The sequence below is a fragment of the Chiloscyllium plagiosum genome, chromosome 2, assembly GCF_004010195.1.
Source record: "Chiloscyllium plagiosum isolate BGI_BamShark_2017 chromosome 2, ASM401019v2, whole genome shotgun sequence".
Lineage (NCBI taxonomy): Eukaryota > Metazoa > Chordata > Chondrichthyes > Orectolobiformes > Hemiscylliidae > Chiloscyllium > Chiloscyllium plagiosum.
The window spans coordinates 145,229,369-145,251,570 of record NC_057711.1 but is presented as its reverse complement, the minus strand read 5'-3'; the positions used below and the strand labels follow the sequence as shown (position 1 = coordinate 145,251,570).

At 43.6% G+C, this 22,202-nt stretch overlaps 1 protein-coding gene across 1 annotated transcript in view; it reads left to right on the top strand.

Annotated features, from left to right (window-relative positions):
• The window catches only part of LOC122558317 (paladin-like), a 127,453-nt gene that overhangs the window by 95,084 nt on the left and 10,167 nt on the right, over positions 1 to 22,202 (top strand). Inside the window, exon 19 of the mRNA XM_043706751.1 lies at positions 5,360 to 5,515. Within this exon, the coding sequence (XP_043562686.1) occupies positions 5,360 to 5,515 (156 nt within the window). The remainder of the gene's footprint in view (positions 1 to 5,359; positions 5,516 to 22,202) is intronic.

Here is a 22,202-nt window from a genome sequence, read left to right as displayed (position 1 = left end):
AAATGGCTAGTTCTCCCTGTATTCCGTGAGATCTAACCTTGCTAATCAGTCTCCCATGGGGAACTTTGTCGAACACCTTACTGAAGTCCATATAGATCACATCTACCGCTCTGCCCACATCAATCCTCTTTGTTACTTCCTCAAAAAACTCAATCAAATTTGTGAGACATGATTTCCCATGCACAAAGCCATGTTGACTATTCCTAATCAGTCTTTCCCTTTCCAAATACATGTACATCCTGTCCCTCAGGATTCCATCCAACAACTTGCCCGCCGCCAACGTCAGGCTCACTGGTCTACAGTTCCCTCGTTTGTCCTTACCGCCCTTCTTAAACAGTGGCACCACGTTAGCCAACCTCTAGTCTTCCAGCACCTCACCTGTGACTATTGATGATACAAATATCTCAGCAAGAGGCCCAGCAATCACTTCTCAAGCTTCCCACAGAGTTCTAGGGTACACCTGATCAGGTCCTGGGGATTTATCCACCTTTATACATTTCAAGACATCCAGCACTTCCTCCTCTGTAATGTGGACATTTTGCAAGGTGTCACCATCTATTTCCCTACAGTCTATATCTTCCATATCCTTTTCTACAGTAAATACTGATGCAAAATACTTGTTTAGAATCGCCCCCATTTTCTGTGGCTCCACACAAAGGCTGCTTTGCTGATCTTTGAGGGGCCCTATTTTCTCCCTAGTTACCCTTTTGTCCTTAAAGACATGCCCACCATCTATGTCAGACTCACCAGTCTACAGTTCCTTAGCTTTTCTTTACCACCTTTCTTATATAGTGGCACCACTTTAGCCAACCTCCAGTCGTCTGGCACATCATTTGTGACTATCGATGATGCAATTATCTCAACAAGGGACCCAGCAATCACTTCCATAGCTTTCCACAGATATCTAGGGTACACCTGATCAGGTCCTGGGCATTTATCCACCTTTATGTGTTTCAAGACATCCAGCAACTCCTCCTCTGTAATGTTTCAAGATTTCGCCAACTTGATCTGTGTTACTTCCTTAGAGTTTGTAATTTTCTTGAGTTCATCTCTCCCTTGCATTTCTGATTTATAGCTACCTCAGCATGTTACTTATACTCTCTATAGTGAAGACTGAATCAGAAAATATCTTCAAATCATTTATCATTATTATTTTCCATTAATAAATTCATGGACTAACTTTCTATTGTATCAATGCTTTGTTGATTCTATTTGTTATTACACATATGTATCACCTCATTATGTCTGTTTTTATACTTCAAACTAGCTGTTTCTCATTCTCTAATTCTTTCCTCCTTTTTATTTCTTTAATCAGTCTTCGCTGTTCTTCATATTCTGTCCAATCTTCAGACCTGCTACCAATCTTTATGTAATCATAAGTCTATTAGTCAAGTTTGATAGCATCTTTAATTTCTTTTAGTGAAGCACGAATGGTGAAATCCCTCCATTGAATATTTTTCATGGTGAAATAAAAGTCTGCCATTGCATTTGTCAACCTATCCCTTAACCTAATTGACCAGTTTACTTTAACTAGCTCTGCTTTTGTTCCCTTACAATTCATCTCAAAAGAAAGGGTAATAAAAACAATATTACTTGAAGGAAACTAACATGCAGAATGCTATTACACAAAAGGACTTTGTGATACTTGTGTACAAAACACAGAAAGTTAATACACCGGTGCAGCATAAAACCAGAGGGCTAATGCAATGTTGACTCTTTTTTCAATTGGAGTTTCGGAGTAGGGCCGTCTTGCTGTAAATGTACAAGGTGCCAATGAGAGCACATCTGGAGTACTGTGAGCAGTTTTGGTCCCCTTATTTAAGGGAAGATGTTTCATTCAGAGAAGGTTCACTGGGGTGATCCTTGGAATGGAGATTGTCTTATGAGCAAAGACTAAACAGGTTGGGATACTACTCACTAGAATTTCGAAGAGTGAGTTATCTCATTGAAACACATAGGGGTTTGACAGAACAGATGCTGAGAAGATGTTTCCCCTCATGGGAGAGTCTAGGACCAGAGGTCATAGTCTCAGAATAAAGGTGTGTCAGTTCAGATGGAGATGAGGAGGAATTTCTTCTCTCAGAGGTTTGAGATTCTTTGGAACTCCTTACTACAGAGGGCTGTGCAGGCAGAGTCCTTGGGTACATTTAAGTCTGAGATCAATAGATTTTTGATCAATGGGGGAATCAAGGGTTACAGGGAAAAGGGCAGGAAAGTGATCATGAGGTGTATCAGATCAACCATTATCTAGCAATGGTGGAGCAGGCTTGCGGACTTGAATAACCCTCTACTGTTCCTATTTCTTATGGTCTTACTTATACTTTAGTATAATAATCTTGGATCTACTCCATTCTCTTTCAAACTAAATGTAAAATTCAGTCATATAGTATTTGCTGCTACAATGGGGAGCATAGAGAAAAAAATTGAATACTTTTATTTCTGCAGATGCAGCATTCATTCCCTGCATCTGATTGGTGAGGCCAGCAATTCCTCAATATTGAGCTATGGCCCTATTTAAATGAATCCAATGCAGAGACAAAAGAAAAGTGGGTTACAAGTTTGGGCTACTGTTAGTATTAGCATGGCCCTCAGGCAAGTCTGTTGGTTCGGGAATGATGTTGTGAAACTTGAAAAGGTTCAGAAAAGATTTACAAGGATGTCGCCAAGGTGGAGGATTTGTGCTATAGGGAGAGGTTGAATAGGCTGGGGCTGTTTTCCCTGGAGCGTCGGAAGCTGAGGGTGACCTTACCGAGGCATATAAAATCATGAGGGGCATGGATAGAGTAAATTGACATGGTCTTTCATCTGGGGTGGGGAAATCCAGGACTAGAGAGGATAGATTTAGGGTGAGAGGGGAAAGATTTAAAAGGGACCTAAGGGGCAACTTTTTCACGCAGAAGGTGATGCGTGTATGGAATGAGCTGCCAGAGGAAGTGGTGGGGACTGGTAGAATAAAAACATTTAACAGGCATCTAGGTGGGTAAATGAATAGGAAGGCTTTAGAGGGATATGGGCTGGCAAATGGAACGAGAATAATTAGGATGTCTGGTCGGCATGGACAGGTTGGATGGAAGGGTCTGTTCCCCTCTACAACCCTAAAGGCCTTCTGAAAATATATGTTCTGCCTCTTTCTATTTTGATTTGCTCTTGCATTCCTTTCATTTGATCTGGTCTGTTATTACTTTTTGCAACTTGCCTATAGAAAGTCCATACTGACTGTTCTTGATTTCTCTGTGTATTTTTATATCTTAAATTTATAAATTCTAATTATTTTTTCTCCTCAACTGTATTCATGTTAGTCTAAGCTCCTTTCATTGAGCAGAAGTGTAACACTCACTATCCTCCAGCATCCCAACACAACTTGGCTGTCTTAGGATTGATGAACTGTGGTCTGAGTCTCTGAGCCTATTGTTTCTAGACTGACATCCTTCAGTGCATTCCATCAAGGTCATTCACCTTGAGTTTTTTTACTGTGCTTTTAAGGCCACACGGTGGTTCAGTGGTTAGCACTGCTGCCTCAGTGCCAGGGACCAAATTTGATTCCTCTCTTGGGAGACTTGTGGAGTTTGCATGTTCTCCCTGTGTCTGCGTAGATTTCTTCTGGGTGCTCCGGTTTCCTCCCAAAGTCCAAAAATGTACAGGTTAGGTGGATTGGCCATGCTAAATTGCCATAGTGTGCAGGCTAGGTGGGTTGGTCATGGGAAATGCTGGGTTTCAGGGATGGGTGGGATTGGGTGGGATGCTCTTTGGAGAGTCCGTATAGACTCGATAGGCTGAATGGCCTGTTTCCACACTGTAGAGTTTCTATGAACCTAGAAAGTGCTGGATGAAAAATAAATGTCCATCTGGTAGTCATATGATACAATGATCATGAAACAGGGGATTGATTAAACAAATTCATATTATTACTTAAATGGAGTTTATCAATTGAAAGATATTGTTAAAGGTGGTTTCAAACTCCTCAATATGAGCATGGTTTCCCAGTGTTAAATCTGTATCAAAATCAGGAAAAAAACATACAGCAATTTTCACTAACAAAAGGATTTGTAAGGAAAAGTGAAAAACGTTTAAAAGTAACAAAGGAATACAAAACAAATGATTGTCAGCTGCCAGGTAAGGAGAAGAAATAGCTATATTAATCATTCACAGATCTCAGTTAACAATGATTGCCTTTGCACCACTCCAAATGGAAAGGGTTATTATTAGATTGGAGCTTTAAATTTCATATCATAATCGAGCAAATAGTAAATGGAATAAGTGTCTCCCGCGTTATCTGCAGAGGTTTATTTTTATAATGTATTTGTGTGAAGGGATTGCAATTATTTATCTACTTGTTATGTGAAAAAAATCATAATGTATTTGTGTGAAGGGATTGTAATTATTTATCTACTTGTTATGTGAAAAAAATCATAATGTATTTGTGTGAAGGGATTGCAATTATTTATCTACTTGTTATGTGAAAAAAAATCAAGATACATCAACTAATCAGAGGATACTTGCATTCCGAACAGGTCTCTTTTTCAGCAGGATTCACTTTGTAAACTGCTCCTCTCCTTGTGAATTGAAAAATGATGTCACTCATAAGTTCAGGCATTGAATTTTACACAGAGATTGTGGGTGAAAAGTCTGGTTTGAACCTACCCCTGCTGGCCCAGGAAGCTACACAAAGTCTTCGCTGTTCTTATGAAGCGAAATTCGCCTGCAGTTGTACTTCTGCTCCGATGTGAAAGGATGTCCCACCTCCCAGAGCTGCCCAGCCAATCAGATGACCCCGATGACCAGCAACTCTCCAATCCTAAGCAGTCTCAAGGGGGAGATAGTTATAGCTGAGACTGCAACTCCTGTCTGAACAAGAACAGCCAAGAGGTTGGAGTACACAGTAAGATGGGGTGACCTGTTGCTGGGGTCATGCTCAAATCGGGGCACTGGATGCCTATGCTGGAGGCAATAACCACCGACCTCCCTGAGCCCCTGAAGCCACATTACCAGGGTATACCATTTGGTGGTGTGGAAACCCCTCAACAGTAGTGACAGGAGACCATAAAATGGCCATCAGTTGGCCACAAAGAGCCTCAAACTCCAGCACTGGTAAGCTACCAGATGAAGCTCTGCTTTCCTACCTGATTGTATAACTGCTCCTCCCCTGCTATCCCACGCAGGAATTGGTAACTTTCTGGCTTTTAAGTAGACATCATACTTTTTCCCAAACCCCAGCACTGTCAGACAATGTTATAACTTTCAAATCCACATGATCAACTGAGGAGGTTCTGGTATTAGTACAAATGGTACAAAGTTGATTCTACAAGTATAAATCAGAAATTTTATATTTTCAAAACATTGTTCGTTTTCTTTATTTCAGTCAAAAAGGGCAAAGGACAAAGATAGTGCTTCAAGTTTACACTTGCGTAGTCTACAGTACCTGGAGAGGTATTTTTATCTTATTCTTTTTGACACCTATCTGCACCTGGAGAAACCAGGAAAATGGGAAAGATCCTTTAAGGAATGGATGGATGAGGTATGAGATCCAAGTGTTACATTGTTTGATTTCTATTTACTCAACACACTTTTCTTCTTGTTTTGATTATTGTGATTGGTGATGTGATTGTTTGAAATGTGGCATTCTTGCATTTGTCCTGATGAGTGCAAAATGAAAAGCTTCTGCAACAGATCTCTTTTTCAGCAAGATTCACATTCTGAGCTACTCCTATCCTCGTGAATTGAAAAATGATGTCAAATGCAAAGTGGCCATTGTGGTCTGTGCCCATTTACGCGACTGATTCTCATTTGAAATTTTCGAATGACCTTTTATTCCTTTTCAGGATGTGGGCATTGCCTCACATTTATTGACCACCCAGAATGTCACCATTTATTGAAAAGGTGGTGGTGTTTCGTTTTGAACAACTGCAATGTAATTCCCTCGGCCAATCAATAAGGGAATTATTCATCACTAATGTGAAACTGAAGTCACATATAGGCCAGACTGAGCAAGGAGGTGGGAATTATGGGCGGCACGGTTAGCACTGCTGCCTCACAGTGCCAGACACCCGGGTTCGATTCCCACCTCGGGCAACTGTCTGTGTGGAGTTTGCACATTCTCCCTGTGTCAGCGTGGGTTTCCTCCCACAATCCAAAGATGTGCAGATCAGGCGAATTGTCCATGCTAAATTGCCCATAGTGACAGAGGTAAATATAGGGTAGGGGAATGGGTATGGGTGGTTACTCTTTGGAGTGTCGATGTGGACTTGTTGGGCTGAAGGGCCTGTTTCCATACAGTAGGGAATCTAATCTAATCTAATTCCGGAGAAGAGTCGCTTTGGACTTGAAATGTGAATTCTATATCTCGCTCCATAGATGGGGTTCCTCTATCAGTTTGTGTTTCTATTTAAGGAGGTATGGCTGATGAGTGGGAAAGTTGATGTGTGGGGTGAGGGGTTGGTTTTGGGTGAGTGTTGATGGTGTAGATGTGATTGACTGGAGGTAGATATCAATTAGGCTATTGGTGAATTATTTGCATTCACTGGAGCTTTGGACTGAACTCCCCAGCTTCTAAATGACATGGGCAACAATGAGTCAGTTTGGGAAAATGTGGAAAGGTTGGAAAAATTAGATTCTTAACGTCGATTTAAAAAAAAAACACAATTGTGAAAATAGGTTTTGAACCGCGAAATGAAAATCTCACTAGTGACTGGTGAGAAGTGAATTAGCATGCATTATCATGTCATTAATATCTCATCTCACTTCATTTGTGTACTGTTTATTATTCTTCCATGCACTGAAGAACAAAACTAGACATCAATAATTCCCAACACGGGAGTCAGAGCAGTTACCCAGCAGCCTCAGCTTGCCACTTGCTCCTCTGGGTCTTTGTCTTGACAGGAGTCGTATTGGCATCAGACAAACACTAGCCTCACAACATTGTCATGACGCACATTGAATGCTGTTCTCCACATTGACAGTGCACAGGCATCTTTCATTGTAAGAGACCACTAAGTGCACAGAGACAAGTACCTACCTCATGATTTGAACCAGGGTGCATCTCAGGGATGCTTACTTAATGCACACTCACTTTGTGCCTACCTGAATGCTCACTGCATCTCTGGCATGCATTGCCCTCATCTGCTTTGCTGCCTCATATGGGACTTAAAAGCTCACAATAATTCTGTATTGCCTTGCTGTTTAGTGCTGATACAATGCTAAGCAGCTTGTCATGGCTGTCAGTAGTCATCAGTCAGGGAGATGAACATGTTGCTATACAGAACCAAGTTATGCCAACTACGACATGTGCCAACAGCTTACATAGAAAACACTCTGAATATTCTTCGAGCAAATAGCCCTGTCTCAAAGTCTAAAAAGAGTGGTTTTCATTCAGGTTGAAAGGAACTGTCATCAGTTGGAGGTGTGGGAGGGTGGGGTTCAGCCACAGTCAGTCAAAAGCAGCGCCTGATCTCAGTTCAGGGGCTTCCACACGCTCGGGGTGATCGGAGTCAGGAGTTCTGTATCACTGTCATCTGTAAATTATGCCATGGCCAACCTTGCAGGTGCATTTCAATCAGTGGAGAGCTCTGTGGTAAGCCAATAAGGAAGCTGCATAGGGATTAGCCAGGGCTATCCATCTAGTTTTGTCAGGAGGTGGGCCACAGTCAGATCTGGGAGGTCTTCTCAATGATATTCAGGGGTCACTGCTGTGGTAGGAAAGCTGGAGAAGTCCATTTTGGAGATTGAAGGCAACATACTGGGATGCAGAGGCAACAATAATAGTGAAGGGAGACAACACAATATTTAAGGGTGGGAGATAGTAGTGTAGAGGAAGGTGTGTATTATAGCAATATACTATTGAGTTTATTGATGACTATAACTACTTTGATAGTGCAGCACAATGATTGACAAGGTTAAGGGGCTTGGGTGACAGGGTATTGCTGGGAGATGAAGACGAAAGAATTGGGCACGATTGTGTGGAAGCTCAGTACTAATAGGGTCCACATGGAGAACAATGATGAAAGGAACATAGAGATTCAGGGGCATGGAGGAGGGCTTGGATGGGATGGGGGCAGTGGGGGTGCAGTTTAATTCCCAGATTGAGTATGTGACCCATTCTGTCAGGCAAACTTTCTATCCACATTTCCATTGTAAGTGCACAATGGATATGGAAAATGGCTGTGAAGGCACTCAGAATGGAGTGACTGGGACTTTTTTTTCCCTATTTGAACACATGGGCAGTACATGAGAGCACTTGGAGACCTTTCGAAAGACAAATATAATAATTAAGTACTTCCACAGTATGGATTGAAGGTATCTGTAATCAAAGCATCCTGCATGTGAAATGCATGCAACATCCAAACTATAGGGAAAACAGATCCGAGTAAGTAGCAATCTTGACCATCTCATTAGTCATTGTGAATTGATCACAGTCATCTCCATATCTTGTATCTTTGGGAGACTGTCTGTGTGGAGTTTACACATTCTCCCTGTGTTTGCGTGGGTTTCCTCCAGGTATCCCATTCTCCCTCCACGGTCCAAAGGTGGATTGGCCATGCTAAATTGCCCATAATGTCCTAGGATGCGTAGGCTAGGTGGATTAGCCATGGGAAATGCAGGGTTACAGGGATAGGGTAGGAAGGTGGGTCTGGGTATGATGCTATTCGGAGGTTTGATAGGGACTCAATGGGCTGAATGGCCTGCTTCCACACTGTAGGGATTCTTTGATTCTGTGAAGTAAAAGTAATCACTAGGTCACTTGAAAAGTTTCACCTGTGGGCCACAGTTCACAAATGCATTCTAAGATCTCATTGGCTACAAAAGGGCATCTGATTTCCTCTGTTTTGAACTGCAAGTATTTGACAACATATGTGCAATGCTGCAATTCTTGAGTGATGTTGGATCGGAGGTGGGAGACAAGTTTTCAGTAATCTCCCTGCAATTTTTGTAATTTTCTGCTACATTTGCACAGCACGGCTTGTGTTGCAACTATTGAGATAAGTTCCATCTATCAGAGTTCCAGATCCAGGTATAGGCATTCTATGGCCTTGTTGTGGTTCTGTTCGCCGAGCTGGAAGTTTTTGTTGCAAACGTTTCGTCCCCTGGCTAGGCGACATCATCAGTGCTTGGGAGCCTCCTGCGAAGCGCTTCTTTGATGTTTCCTCCGATGTTTATAGTGGTCTGTCCCTGCCGCTTCCGGTTGACGCACGCAGACAACAAGAACATGAATTCGACTGGGACAACACTACTATCATAGGGCAAGCCAGACAGAACAGCCAGGGAATTCCTAGAGGCATGGAGTTTGTGGATGAATGCCATCAACAAACACATCGACCTGGACCCAATATACCAACAACTACAGCGGACAGCTGAAACTGACAACCAGAAGCGGCAGGGACAGACCACTATAAACACCGGAGGAAACATCAAAGAAGCGCTTCGCAGGAGGCTCCCAAGCACTGATGATGTCGCCTAGCCAGGGGACGAAACGTTTGCAACAAAAACTTCCAGCTCGGCGAACAGAATCACAACAACGAGCACCCGAGCTACAAATCTTCGCACAAACTTTGAATTCTATGGCCTTCTTGTTTGAGTCCCATATGGACCAAATATGACAGATTTAGCGAAACTGTCATTTGCTTGTAATACAAATGATGACTGCTCACATTACATGTTCAGTTTCTTATATTCCCAACATTGGCTCATTGGAACTGTGACCAATGGATGCAGACCGCAAGGGTTGAGGATTCAGAACTGGAGGAGGATGGAATATTTCAGAAACCCAGAACCAACAGCAAGTTCCAGCAGCTGCCGAACAGCATCCACTTGAAAAAATTGCAGCTGAGGGGACCTTTAGGATGCGGAAAACATGCAGGGGACCCATTACCTATTATCTTCAATGCCATTTCTTCCGATGAGTGAGGTGCAGTGCTGTCATAGACAGGGTGTCCCAGAACACCGTCAGAGGACTATTTCAACTGCTGAAACAAGACCTCTGAGCATGACTTGAAATAGTGATTGACCATCCTGAGCCAGTAGTTGCTATGGTAATAGCTGCTCCAGATTTCTGTGCAACTGGCTACTCCCAAGTATCCACTGTGGAGCTGAATGGAATTTCTCACTCTTCAACCCACAAATGTATTAGGCTGTTACTGATGCAATCTTTTGCAAGATCACATAATTTCATCTCAATTCCCCGTGACAAGCATTTTTTTAAGATCATCAAGTGGGTGACTCGGCAAGATGGCGGTGATTCTGTAGAACTGTCATGGACGGCTCTGCCTAACAACCAAGACATATTGGTGTTTTTTTGCCATCACTGGCCAACTTATGTGGAGGAATTATTAGTTTAAAACCTTACAGAACACATATTTGTTAATTTTTGGGAATGGGTTGGATGCCAAAAAGAGCGAGCAAACAGCAGCAGGGAGGACACTCCCCTGAAGCACTGGGCATGTCAGAGACTGCAGCAGCAGCCTCTCCCGAACCCCCCGGGGACCTGACGGGCTCACAGGAATTGGCGAATGCGATGGTGAGATTTACCGCGAAGGTTGAGACTGCAATCGAGGAGATCCGTACCCAGGTCCAACCCATCAGGTCCATGCTGCAGAAGCATGAACGGGAACTCCAGGGGCTCAGAGAGTGGTTGGAGGAGGTGGAAGGTCGTACCTCGGCCTCAGAAGTGGCGATTGAGTCCTCATCCGAACGGACCAGGTACTGGAGCAGGAGGTGTGGGCGAGATCAGGTTGACAATCTTGAAAATTGAGGTCGGAGGACGAATCTTCAGATTGTCGGGTTCCTGAAGAATGAAGAAGATGGGCAGCCATTCAGGTTTTTGAACCCTGGCTGCTGCAGTTCCTGGGCCTTCAAATTGAGTCCAGTCGGCTGCAGATCAAAAGGGCCTATAGGGTCACAGTGCACAGGACTGGGCCGGCACAGCACCCCCACCGGTCCTAGTGCACTTCCTCACATACAAGGACAAGCAATGAGTGATAGAAGCTTCCAGATTATTGGGGAAAGATCCACAGGCACTGCTGTGCAAGGGGTCAAAAATCATGTTTCTCCAGGATTTCTCAGCTGCTGTAATTCAAAAGAGGAAGTCCTTCGATGAAGGTAAAAAGAGGCTGAGGAATCTGGGTATCCAGTATTCCATGAGGCACCCCACAGTGCTCCGTTTCAGCCATGAGAACTCAGTTTGTAAGTTTGACTTGGTGGATGAAGCCAAGAACTTTGTAGACACTTTAAAATAGAACGATTGGTCTGAAGAATACGGTTAATGTTTGTCCTCTCTTCCTTCTTTCCCTGCGTTTTCCCTTTGTCCCCACTTTTTTTTCTTTCTCTTTCCCTAATAATTTTTTTAAAATCTTGGAATATGTTGTTCCTATTATATTTTTATAACTGGATTTATCATGGGAAATTTTGTGGGTGTCCTTTGTTGTTTCTTTTTTTGTTCTCTTTCTCTTTTAGTCACACGTAGGGGTGACATGGAGCCAGGAATGGGCGAGTGCTTATCCTGACTTTGTTCTTTTTTTGTTGTCTTAATCGTCTCCTTGTTTATTTACTGTTTTTTGCCTAAGGCTGGGGCACAGTCCGAGCCTGAAGGAGCTGTGAAGGAGGGGATGGGTAGGATGAGTGCCCCCTATGGGCAGAGGGGAGAATCTCCCATTCAAGATTTTATAGTTGGTTTTCATTGTAGTTTTTTGGTAGCAATAGTTGTTTGTAGTTATGATAAAGTAGTTTTTGTTCCCACGTTTCTGTAATTCATTGAGTCTTTATTTACTTGTACTCGGTGCATTGCAAGCAGGGTTCTCCCTCCCGGGAGTTCAAGGGTCTCTGAAAGGGGATATGGCTCAGTGTCTTGTTAAATGGTGCACCTAGAACATCAAGGGAAATCATTTTGCCTGTTAAAAGGTAAACGTGCTTTCTACCCTTAAGAGGGAAAGGATTGATATTGCTCTGTTGTAGGAAACCCATCTTGATAATGGGGAACACCTGAAGTTACAACGGGAGGGGGGGGGCGGTGGGGAGTTAGGATCGGGTATTCTTTTCATCCTTTATAACTAAAAATAGGGGAGTGGTGGTACTCATCCAGAAAAATCTTCCATTCACATTATTAGAGCAAATGAATGATGAGCAAAGGTGGTTTGTGATACATAAGGCCCCGATACATGGGGAGGAATATGGCATTTTAAATGTCTACTATCCTCTAGCGCATCCCCTCAAATTTTTGGTTTGTGCCTTTTCTAAGTTGAGTGCCTTTGGAACATGGCACATTATTGTAAGGAGGGATTTTAATTGCCTTTTGGATCCAACAGTGGACAGGATGTCTAGTGGGCCCCCATCTCTTTGCAGTCCAAGCAGGTGGCTGACTTCTGTGAGGGGTTGGGGCTGGTGGACATTTGGAGATGTCTTCACCCTACTGGCAGGGAATTCCCCTTTCTTTCAAACCCACATAAATGTCACATGAGGATTGATTTTTTTTTGGCTCCCTCGACCTTTCTGGATTCGATTATGGGTTGTAAAATTGGGAACATAGCTATCTCTGATCACACGGCAGTATATTTGGAGGTTAAGGCCAAGAGTGAGGGGCTAGGTTTGTGGCACTGGTGTTTGGATCCTTTTCTCCTTAAGGATTCCAAATTTGTGGAATACATTTTGAAGGAGTTTCAGGAGTTCTTGATTATCAACTCAGGCACGGCTAATAGTCCATCAATGCTATAGGAAACTGCTAAAGCTTTTGCTAGGGAATTAGCTATTTCCTATTTGGCTAGTCAGAAACGACAGAAGGGGGAACAGCAAGGTCTGTTTGAGATGCGGTTGAAAGCTGCTGAGGCGGCACATTTTGCAAGGCCTTTAGTGACTAAGGTATAGTGGATGGTGGTCCTCTGGGCTGCCTTGTATTCAAAACTTACACAAACCGCAAAGAAAGAACTTGCTTTTCCTGGGCAAAGGCTGTTCGAGTATCGGGATAGGCCAGCGAAGTATTTAGCATATCTGACGAGAACAAAATGTGCTCCCCAATCCATTACTGAAATTAGAGACAGCGCTGGGGTTCTTACATACGATGCCAAAAGGATTAATGAGGCTTTTTGGAGTTTTTTCTGTGAATTGTATTGGTCTGAAGGTTGCGAGAACTGGAGGGCTAAAATGGAAGCCTTTTTTAAGAACCTGGACCTCCCAGGGGTAACCTTGGAGAAGGCCTCTCTTTTTAATGCCCCCTTGACAGTTTAGGAAATACAGGAGGCAGCTAGGCAACCTCAGAGTGGGAAAGCGGCTGGCCCTGATGGTCTTCTGGGTGAGTTTTATATGGACTTTATAGGGATTCTGTCAGGGCCAATGTTGGGGATGTACAATCACTCCTATATAAAAGCAAATTACTGCGGATGCTGGAATCTGAAACCAAAAGAGAAAATGCTGGAAAATCTCAGAAAAGAGCTGACGTTTCGACTCTAACTGACCCCTTGTCCAAGCTTTGACAAAGGGTCAGTTAGACTCAAAATGTCAGCTTTTTTCTCTCCTTACAGATGCTGCCAAACCTGCTGAGATTTTCCAGCATTTTCTCTTTTGGTTACAATCAATCCTATATGCACGAATGCCAATCACCATCTTTGAGAGAAGCTAATATTTTCTTCATTCTTAAGAAGGGGAATGTTCCTGAGATTGTGCCTCCCATCTCTCTATTAAATTCAGATTTCAAGATTCTGTCTAAGATCTTGGCACTGAGATTGGAGGAAGTGTTGCCCCATATTGTCAAAGAGGACCAGACAGGTTTATAAGGGGCTGTAGGTCCTCTAATAATACTAGCAGGTGGCTGAATATTGTCCAAGCTTGTCAGCGACAATTGATTCAGTGGTTGGTGATTTCCTTAGATGCAGAGAAAGCATTTGGCCGGGTGGAATGGCCATATCTTATTTATGTCTTAGAGTGGTTTGGGTTGGGTGGGGTCATTGCTCGGTGGGTGGAGGTTTTATATCGCCACCCTCTGGCTGCGGTCATCACCAACGGGGTGAAGCCTGGGAACTATAGGATTAGCAGGGGTAGTCATCAAGGCTGCCCCCTCTCACCGTTGTTGTTTACATCAGTGATAGAGCCGCCGGCAGAGGCCACTCGTCAGAACATCCACATAACCACTCTGGAAGAGGATCGAGGGTACACATGGTTACACTGTATGCAGATGATGTTCTTATATTTTTATCGGACCTGATGACCTCTGTAACCCATCTGATACAATGTATTAATTCATTTGGGGCTATTTAAGGATATAAGATTAACTTTGCAAAATCGGAGGCAATGCCTTTGGGGAACCTCAAGGAAGTCTGAGAGGTTAGAGGTGGCCTTAGGTTCCCCTTTAAGTTGTCATGGGTGGCGTTCCAATACCTCGGCAACTCTATTACCCCCGAGTTTGATCGGTTATTTCGGACTAACTTTGTTCACTTGCTCGACAATATTAGGCTGGATCCCCAGAGATGGGAGGGTCTTCCAAATTCATGGTTGCGCCGAATAGCCCTCATTAAAATGTTTGTTTTATCCCGTGTGTATGCTCCATATAATGTTTCCCAGGTCAACGCTGCAGAAACTTATGGATTAGTTTAGTTCCTTTGTCTGGCATTGTGGATGGCTCCTCACGAAATTTACAGTTGCCTCAAGGATGGGAGGAGTTGATTTCCCAGACAACAGGAGGTATCAATTGAGTTCCCTGCTGTCCTTTGTGTGCGATTGGTCAGGTAATGATCTGGGGTCAATATGGCTGGATATCGAGGCCTCCCAGGCAAAGTGCCCTCTTATTAACCTGTTGTTCGTGAATAAAATGAGGACAGTTATGGACCATGCCGGAACTCCATTGTTATAGTATGTTCAAGGCATGGAGGGCAATGCGTCAGAGTGAGAGTTGCTTATCCAAGACTTCACCGCTCATCCCCATAGTTGGTATGCCGTGATACCTATATCCTTAAGAACTCTCATGTAAATTTCAAGGATCTGATTCCTTACAAGGATGGTTACTGGGAGACCAAAGTTACTCTGTGTATCCGTGGCTGATGATTCTTTTACACAATCTTTTGCCAGAGGCTGAGTGTGGATGCGATACAGCCCATTCTTCCGGCAGGGCCATTACCAGACATGAGGTACCGATGCTTGGATTATTTGGGAGGGGGGATCCCTTGTAGTACTGTCCCGTCAAGGTGTGTCGCATAGTTGTTGCGAGCAGTGCTCTGCACAACCGGAGCATGCAAAGAAAGGATGTGATGGAGACGGAGAGCTGGGAGATTAGCAATGCTTATCCAAGGAGGAAGCTGAGGTCATTGAGCAGGGGAAGCATCACCTTCAGTGTGGTATTGTCCTGTAGTGTTGGGTACAACAAGCTAGACAGGACTTTAGTTGACACCTACTTCTAGCTGGGTGAAGTGATCACTCATTGACTGTAAATTTGTTGCTAATTCAAAGGCAAGCACTAGCTTAGTCCCAGAAGCAAATGCAACTTATTTTTAGCTAGTTTTGAGAAGATTTGTAGCTCAGGTTGAGGTTCTGGATGTTGGTTTGCTCGCTGAGCTGAAAGGTTCGCTTTCAGATGTTTCGTCACCATACTAGGACACATCTTCAGTGAGCCTCCAGTTGAAGTACTGGTGCCATGGCCCACTTTTTGTTTATATGTTTGGGTTTCCCTGGATCTGTGATGTCATTTCCTGTGGTGACGTCATTTCCTATGTACTTTTTCTCAGGGGGTGGTAAATGCGATCCAAGTCAATGTGTTTGTTGATAGAGTTCTGGTTGCCACCAGGATATATTAACATCAACTAGCCACAAAATGACATGTCACTCTCTCACTAGTATCCTTACATACGGATGAGGAAGGACACCACTTCGACTGAGACAACACATCCATCCTAGGACAAGCCAAACACGCACGAGAATTCCTGGAAGCATGGCATTCCAATTGGAACACTATCAACAAACACACTAACTTGGATCCCATTTACCATCCCCTGAGAAAAAGAACAGGAAATGACATCACCAACCCAGGGAAACCCAAACATATAAGTAGAAAGCAGGCCATGCCACCAGTGCCTCATTCGGAAGCTCACTGAAGATGTTACCTAGTATGGTGACAAAATGTCTGAAAACAAACCTTCCAGCTCAGCGAGCAAACCTACATCCGCAACTTATTTTTATTTGTTCTTTGCTTCAGCTATTGTTCAATAAACGATAACTCTTCCTTCAGTCCCAACACTTCCCCAAACCTGCACTGCCCCTTCTCATGCAATTGTAGAAATGACAACACTTGCCCATTTACCTCTTTGCATTATCCAATGCCCCAGCCACACCTTCCAGGTGAGGCAGCGACTTATCTGCACTTCACTCAATCCAGTCGCTTCACCACACCACCATGTTCCACGCCAACATTTCTGTTTTAGGCCTGTAGTGTTCCAGCCGGGCTCAAGACGAGCTGGAGGAAGAATACCCCATTTTCCGCCTAGTACCTTACAGCCCTGTGGACTCAACATTTATGTTTAAATGTGATTGAAGTTTCAGTGGGAGAGTGGTTTGGAAACAGTGATCACAAATCTGTAAGTTTTAACTTACTTTTGGATAAGGCCAAGAGTAGTGCTGGGGTGGCATGGTGGGTCAGTGGTTAGCACTGCTGCCTCATAGTGCCAGGGGCGTGAGTTTGATTCCCACCTCAGGCGACAGTCCACGTTGCATTTGCATATTTTCCCCATGTCTGTGTGGGCTTCCTCCCACAATCCAAAGGTGTGTCGGTCAGGTGAATTGGCCATGCTAAATTGTCCAGAGTGTTAGGTGCATTAGTCAGAGGCAAATATAGGGTAGGGGGATGGGTCTGGGTGGGTTTCTCTTTGGAGGGTCAGTGTGGACTTGTTGGGCTGAAGGGCCTGTTTCCATACTGTAGGGAATCAAATTTTTAAGAATTTCAGAACATGAACACTCTTTTCTATGTTTGTTATTCTTCCCCCACACACCCAGGTCCTGTTGTGTGTGGATTGCTCCCTGCACAGCTAATCCATTTTCAACCATTTACACCTCTCATTAACCCCCTCTCAAGCATTTATCTTATCAGCTTTCTGTCTATGTCACTACCGCACCCCTCACTCCTCCCCCGACCTTACTTTCTCTCCACTTTATTCATTCCCCCCCACCCTTTCCAGCTATTTTCAGTTCAGACAAAGGATCACTGGACTCGAAAAGAACTGCTATGTTTTTATTGCACTTTTTGTTTAAACTTCAGTTTCCAACATCCTCCATACTTTGTTTTTGTTTTAACATTTTAAACCATTTGAAGGTTTTACAACCTTTGCAAGTGATGCTCCCACACTGAATACTGACAACATACATTGCCCTGCTGGGGGTTAGGGAAAGACTAGCACTCCTTTAGACAGAATTCGAACATGATACGGTGTGAAGGGCACTCAGTCTGTACTTGATTCTTATAACTGCTGTTGTAAATTCATTTGATCAGATTGATGATGTGAAGTAGCAATGCCTTTTTACAAATGTGAGATTTTATTTACAATGAAGTGTCACCTGAGCTACCAGTGTATCCTCCGATTTAACGTTCTTTCTCACTGTAGCAGTGTTTGACCTGGACCACAGCTGGGCTTGAAATATAGCGGCTGGGTTGGAAATCCCAAAAGATCACAACAGTTTCAATACTCCACCTGCTGGTGACAAAAGCAGCAGCTGAAGTGCATACATAATGAGTCAGGAGTGTGGTGTTGGAAAAGCACAGCAGGTCAGGCAGCATCCAGGGAGCAGGAAAATCGATGTTTTGGGCATAAGCCCTTCATCAGGCATGAGCTGATCACTGGAGAATTGTGTAAGATACTTTGACAGGGTTGTACTACAAGCCTTTCCAATAGCCAGTGGGAGATAGAGCAACAGATATGAGGACAGATTTTGGAAGTATGTAATAATAACAGGGTTGTTACAGGTCATGATTTAACTTCCCCTATATTGACTGGGACTCTTTCAATGCCAGGGGCTTAGATGGGGAGTGGTGTAAGAATGCATCCAGGAGGGTTTCTTGAAGCAATATGTATATAGTTCAACTTATGGAAGGTGGCCATGCTAAACCTGGTATTGGAGAATGAGTCTGGCCAGGTAGTTGAATTTTCAGTGTGGAGAGCATTCTGGAAACAGTGATCACAAATCTGTATGTTTTCAGTTACTTTTGGATAAGGCTAAGAGTAATCCTGGGGTGAAAGTATTAAACTGGGGGAAAGCTAATTACCACATTATTAGGCAGGAACTGGGGAAAAGTAGATTACTCCACAGTTTCCTGAAAGGGGCAGCACAAGTGGAAAAGACGATCAAGAAGTCCTGCCATCATTGTTTGTGGCACAGAGTATATTTGAAATATTGCGTACAGCTCTGGCCACCGCTCTACCAGAAGGATGTGGAGACTATGGCAAGGGTACTGAAAAGGTATACCAGGATGTTGCCCATTTTAGAGAGTATTAGCTATGAGAACAGATTGGAAAACCTGGTTTGTTTACCCTTGAATGTCAGAGGCTGAGGGGTGACCTCATAGACATTTACAAAATTATGAGAGTCCTGTATAGAACGGGTGGTCTCTCCAAGTCTTTTTCGCAGGTTAGAAATGTCAATTGCTAGGAGACGTAGGTTTAAGTTTAGAAGAGATATGAGAGACAGGTTTTTCCCACAGAGGGTGGTAAGTGCCTCGAGTACACTGCCAGAGGAGGTCGTGGAAGAGATACAATAGCAATATTTAAGAGGCAACATGACAGTTACATGAATAGGCAGGGAGTAGGGGGATAGACAGACTGCATGGAGGCAAATGGTTTTAGGTTAGACAGGTATCGTGTGTTGGTGCAGGCTTGGTGGTCTGAAGAGGTTGTTCCTGTGCTCTACTGTTCTTTGTTCCTCTTCACAGAGAGAAACCCTCCATGAAGTTCTCCAGAATTGACACTTAGCTGTTTCTTGGTAAAATTTTGCCCAAATGGTAGTTGAAATATGAATTTATCTTCTCAAAACACTGAGGCTAAATCAATTGAAAATTTCAGAAATAAGATGGATAGATTTTTGTTAGGCAAGTGCATTCAGACCAATGGAACCAAGGCAACCAAATGGAGTTAAGGTAGATTTATGTAATTGTTGAAGGAAAACAAGCCCAAGGGGCTGAATGGCATACTCCTGATCCAGTTTTACAACGTGCTGCTCATTCCTGATATCATAGAACAACATAATTCAGGAACTACACTTGCCAGAAAGGGAGATGGAATTGTTGTGGGAATAGAATTTATAGCATGGGCTGCAGACATTGGGAAAACCAAATCCAATGTTGTCAGCTCCTGCTATAAGCTCCAACCCCTCACTGATTCCATCTCACTCTCTGGCAATTGTCTGAGGTTGAACATGGCCATTCATAACATTCTATATGACCTTGATCTCATACCTCCTCCAGTACAAAGATGACCTACTTCCACCTCCATAATGTGGCTGTCTCAAAATCACATCAGCTCAATTGCTGATGAAACCCTCACCTGTGGACAGGACTATGACAATGCTTTATGGGCCACATTCCATCTTCCACTCTCGATAAACTTGAGCTGGCTTGGAGACTTAAATGGAGAATCATTTCAGTGCAGTTTTCATGAGGTTTTGAATTGTTGACTGCTGTATTTTAGCTGAGATGTGAAACTGAGGCTTGGTCTGTCATCTTGGATGGATGTTAAAGATCTAACAGCAGTGCTTGAAGTAGAGTTCTCCCACTGTCCTGGCCAATATATAGATTCTTCAACCTGCACCTCTGAATTGCTTCTGTGAATATTTTTATGAAAGCTTGCTGTGAGCAATTCAGCATCTTCAATTTACTAAATAAAACAAAGGTGAATACACATCTCAACAAATTTGCAAGCTGTTAAATACTTTATGTCCCGAGGCTACGAGAAACGCAATATAAATGCAAGTTTTCTCCCTTCTTTCATTCCTGATGGCCTCCATTGTTCACACACTGGTTTCCACGGGTTGCATACCAAGCAAAATTTCTTCAGATGTACTTCAAAAGATTAGTTCTTGATGTGAAATGTGGAGGTAATGTGGAATAAACTAATATAAATTTGTCAATAGACCACACATTGGCATCATCGTATGTTGCTCCAAATCTAATGAATGCATTCTGGTTGAAATTTCTTGGAGTCATGAGGTGACACCTTTATGTGATATGCTACATGTGGGCTTGGTTAAAGACTTTGCCAGTGCTAGTTGTCACAGCATATGTTGAAAGAAATTTTACTGTACAAATCTCAAACTTCATGGTTATTCTGTGCTGCTTGAAAACACTTGAAGTTCCAAGGACTGAAGAGTAAGGAGAGAAAGCACATTTATCAGGGGGAATAGGTTAGAATTTACATGGGATACCACCTTGCGTATCAGCAGTAATGCTTTTGGGGCAGCGTTTTGCCTTTTGCATCAGCACCCTGCTGAGAGAGGCTGACATGAGGGAGGTGGAGGGCCTCAAAACCTATCTGGAGTACTGATTCCTGGTTTGCAGCTGGGAATGCTTCTCTGGCAAAAGCCTCTTTCCTGCACATTCCGGGAGTAAGAGGTTTGACTCGAAAATTCCAACACCGGCCTTTGAAAACAGGTCCTAATAGGCCATTAACTATCATTCATTTTCTCTCTGCTGTTTGAGCATGGTTACCTCTTTGGACACAGATACAGTCTCTAGGAAGATGGCCGAGGGGTGCAATGATGTTGACGAACTGGCCAACAGCTAGTGACGTGTATTTTCATATCTATCCGCCTATGTTCACTGCTATTGCCATTGGCAGATATCCATCTCCATAAGGTGGTGAAGGAATGCAGCAAATTGAAGCCATTGGCAAATGGGATTGTTTTATACAGTCGAAAATGGCAGACTGAGCCTCAGCTTAACATCTCAAGTCAAAATACAGCACATTTCAGAACTTTGTGAAAACTGAAGATTTAAAGGATATAAAAGCTTACCTGGTGTACAGGCAGCACGCACACTGAGCAGGAGCTGGACAAGGGACTGCTGGGGAAGTTATTCTTTATATTTGGATGGTTACTTTACCTGAAACACTACTTGGGTAGTGTCTCGCCTTCCTCCTCTAAGCAAAAAAAAGGTTGTACACCAGATTGGTAAGGTGACTAGTTTCTTTTTTTAGTTTTTTCAGTAGACTCATTGGGAATTTAGACTAGTATGAATGGAGGTTAGGGCAGTTGAATGTTCCTCCTGCAGAAATTGGGAGGTGGGGGGTCACCAGTGGTGTCCTTGCTGACTGCATCTCTGGGAAGTGCATCTAACTCCAGCTCCTTGAAAACCGTGTTAGGGAACTGGAGCTGGAGCTGGATGAACTTTGGATCATTCAGGAGGCGGAGGAGGTTATTGAGAGGAGTTACAGGGAGGTAGTCACACCTCAGGTAAAAGAAGAAGGTAGATGGGTTACAGTCAGGAATGGAGAGGGAACCGGCAGGCGGTGTAGGGATCCTCTGTGGCTGTTCCCTCAACAACAAGTACACTGTTTTGGATACTGTTGTGAGGGACGACTTATCAGGGATAAGCAATGGGGAAGAGGTTTCTAGCACACAGTCTGTCCCTGCTGCTCAGAAGGGAAGGGGGAAGAGGAGCAGAGCATTAGTCATTGGGGACTCCATAGTTAGGGGGACAGATAGGAGGTTCTGTGGGAATGAGAGAGACTCACAGTTGGTGTGTTGCCTCTCAGGTGCCAGAGTCCATGATGTCTCTGATCGTGTTTACGGGATCCTTGAGGGGGAGGGGGAGCAGCCCCAAGTTGTGGTCCACATAGGCACCAATGACATAGGTAGGAAGAGAGAGATGGAGATTTAAGGCAGAAATTCAGTGAGCTAGGGTGGAAGCTTAGAGCTAGAACAGAGTTATCTCTGGTTTGTTGCCTGTGCCACATGCTAGCGAGGCGAGTAATGGGGAGGGAGAGAAGAATTGAACACGTGGCTACAGGGATGGTGCAGGAGGGAGGGTTTTGAATTTTTGAATAATTAGAACATAGAACATAGAAGAATACAACGCAGTACAGGCCCTAGAACAGAGTTATCTCTGGTTTGTTGCCTGTGCCACATGCTAGCGAGGCGAGTAATGGGGAGGGAGAGAAGAATTGAACACGTGGCTACAGGGATGGTGCAGGAGGGAGGGTTTTGAATTTTTGAATAATTAGAACATAGAACATAGAAGAATACAACGCAGTACAGGCCCT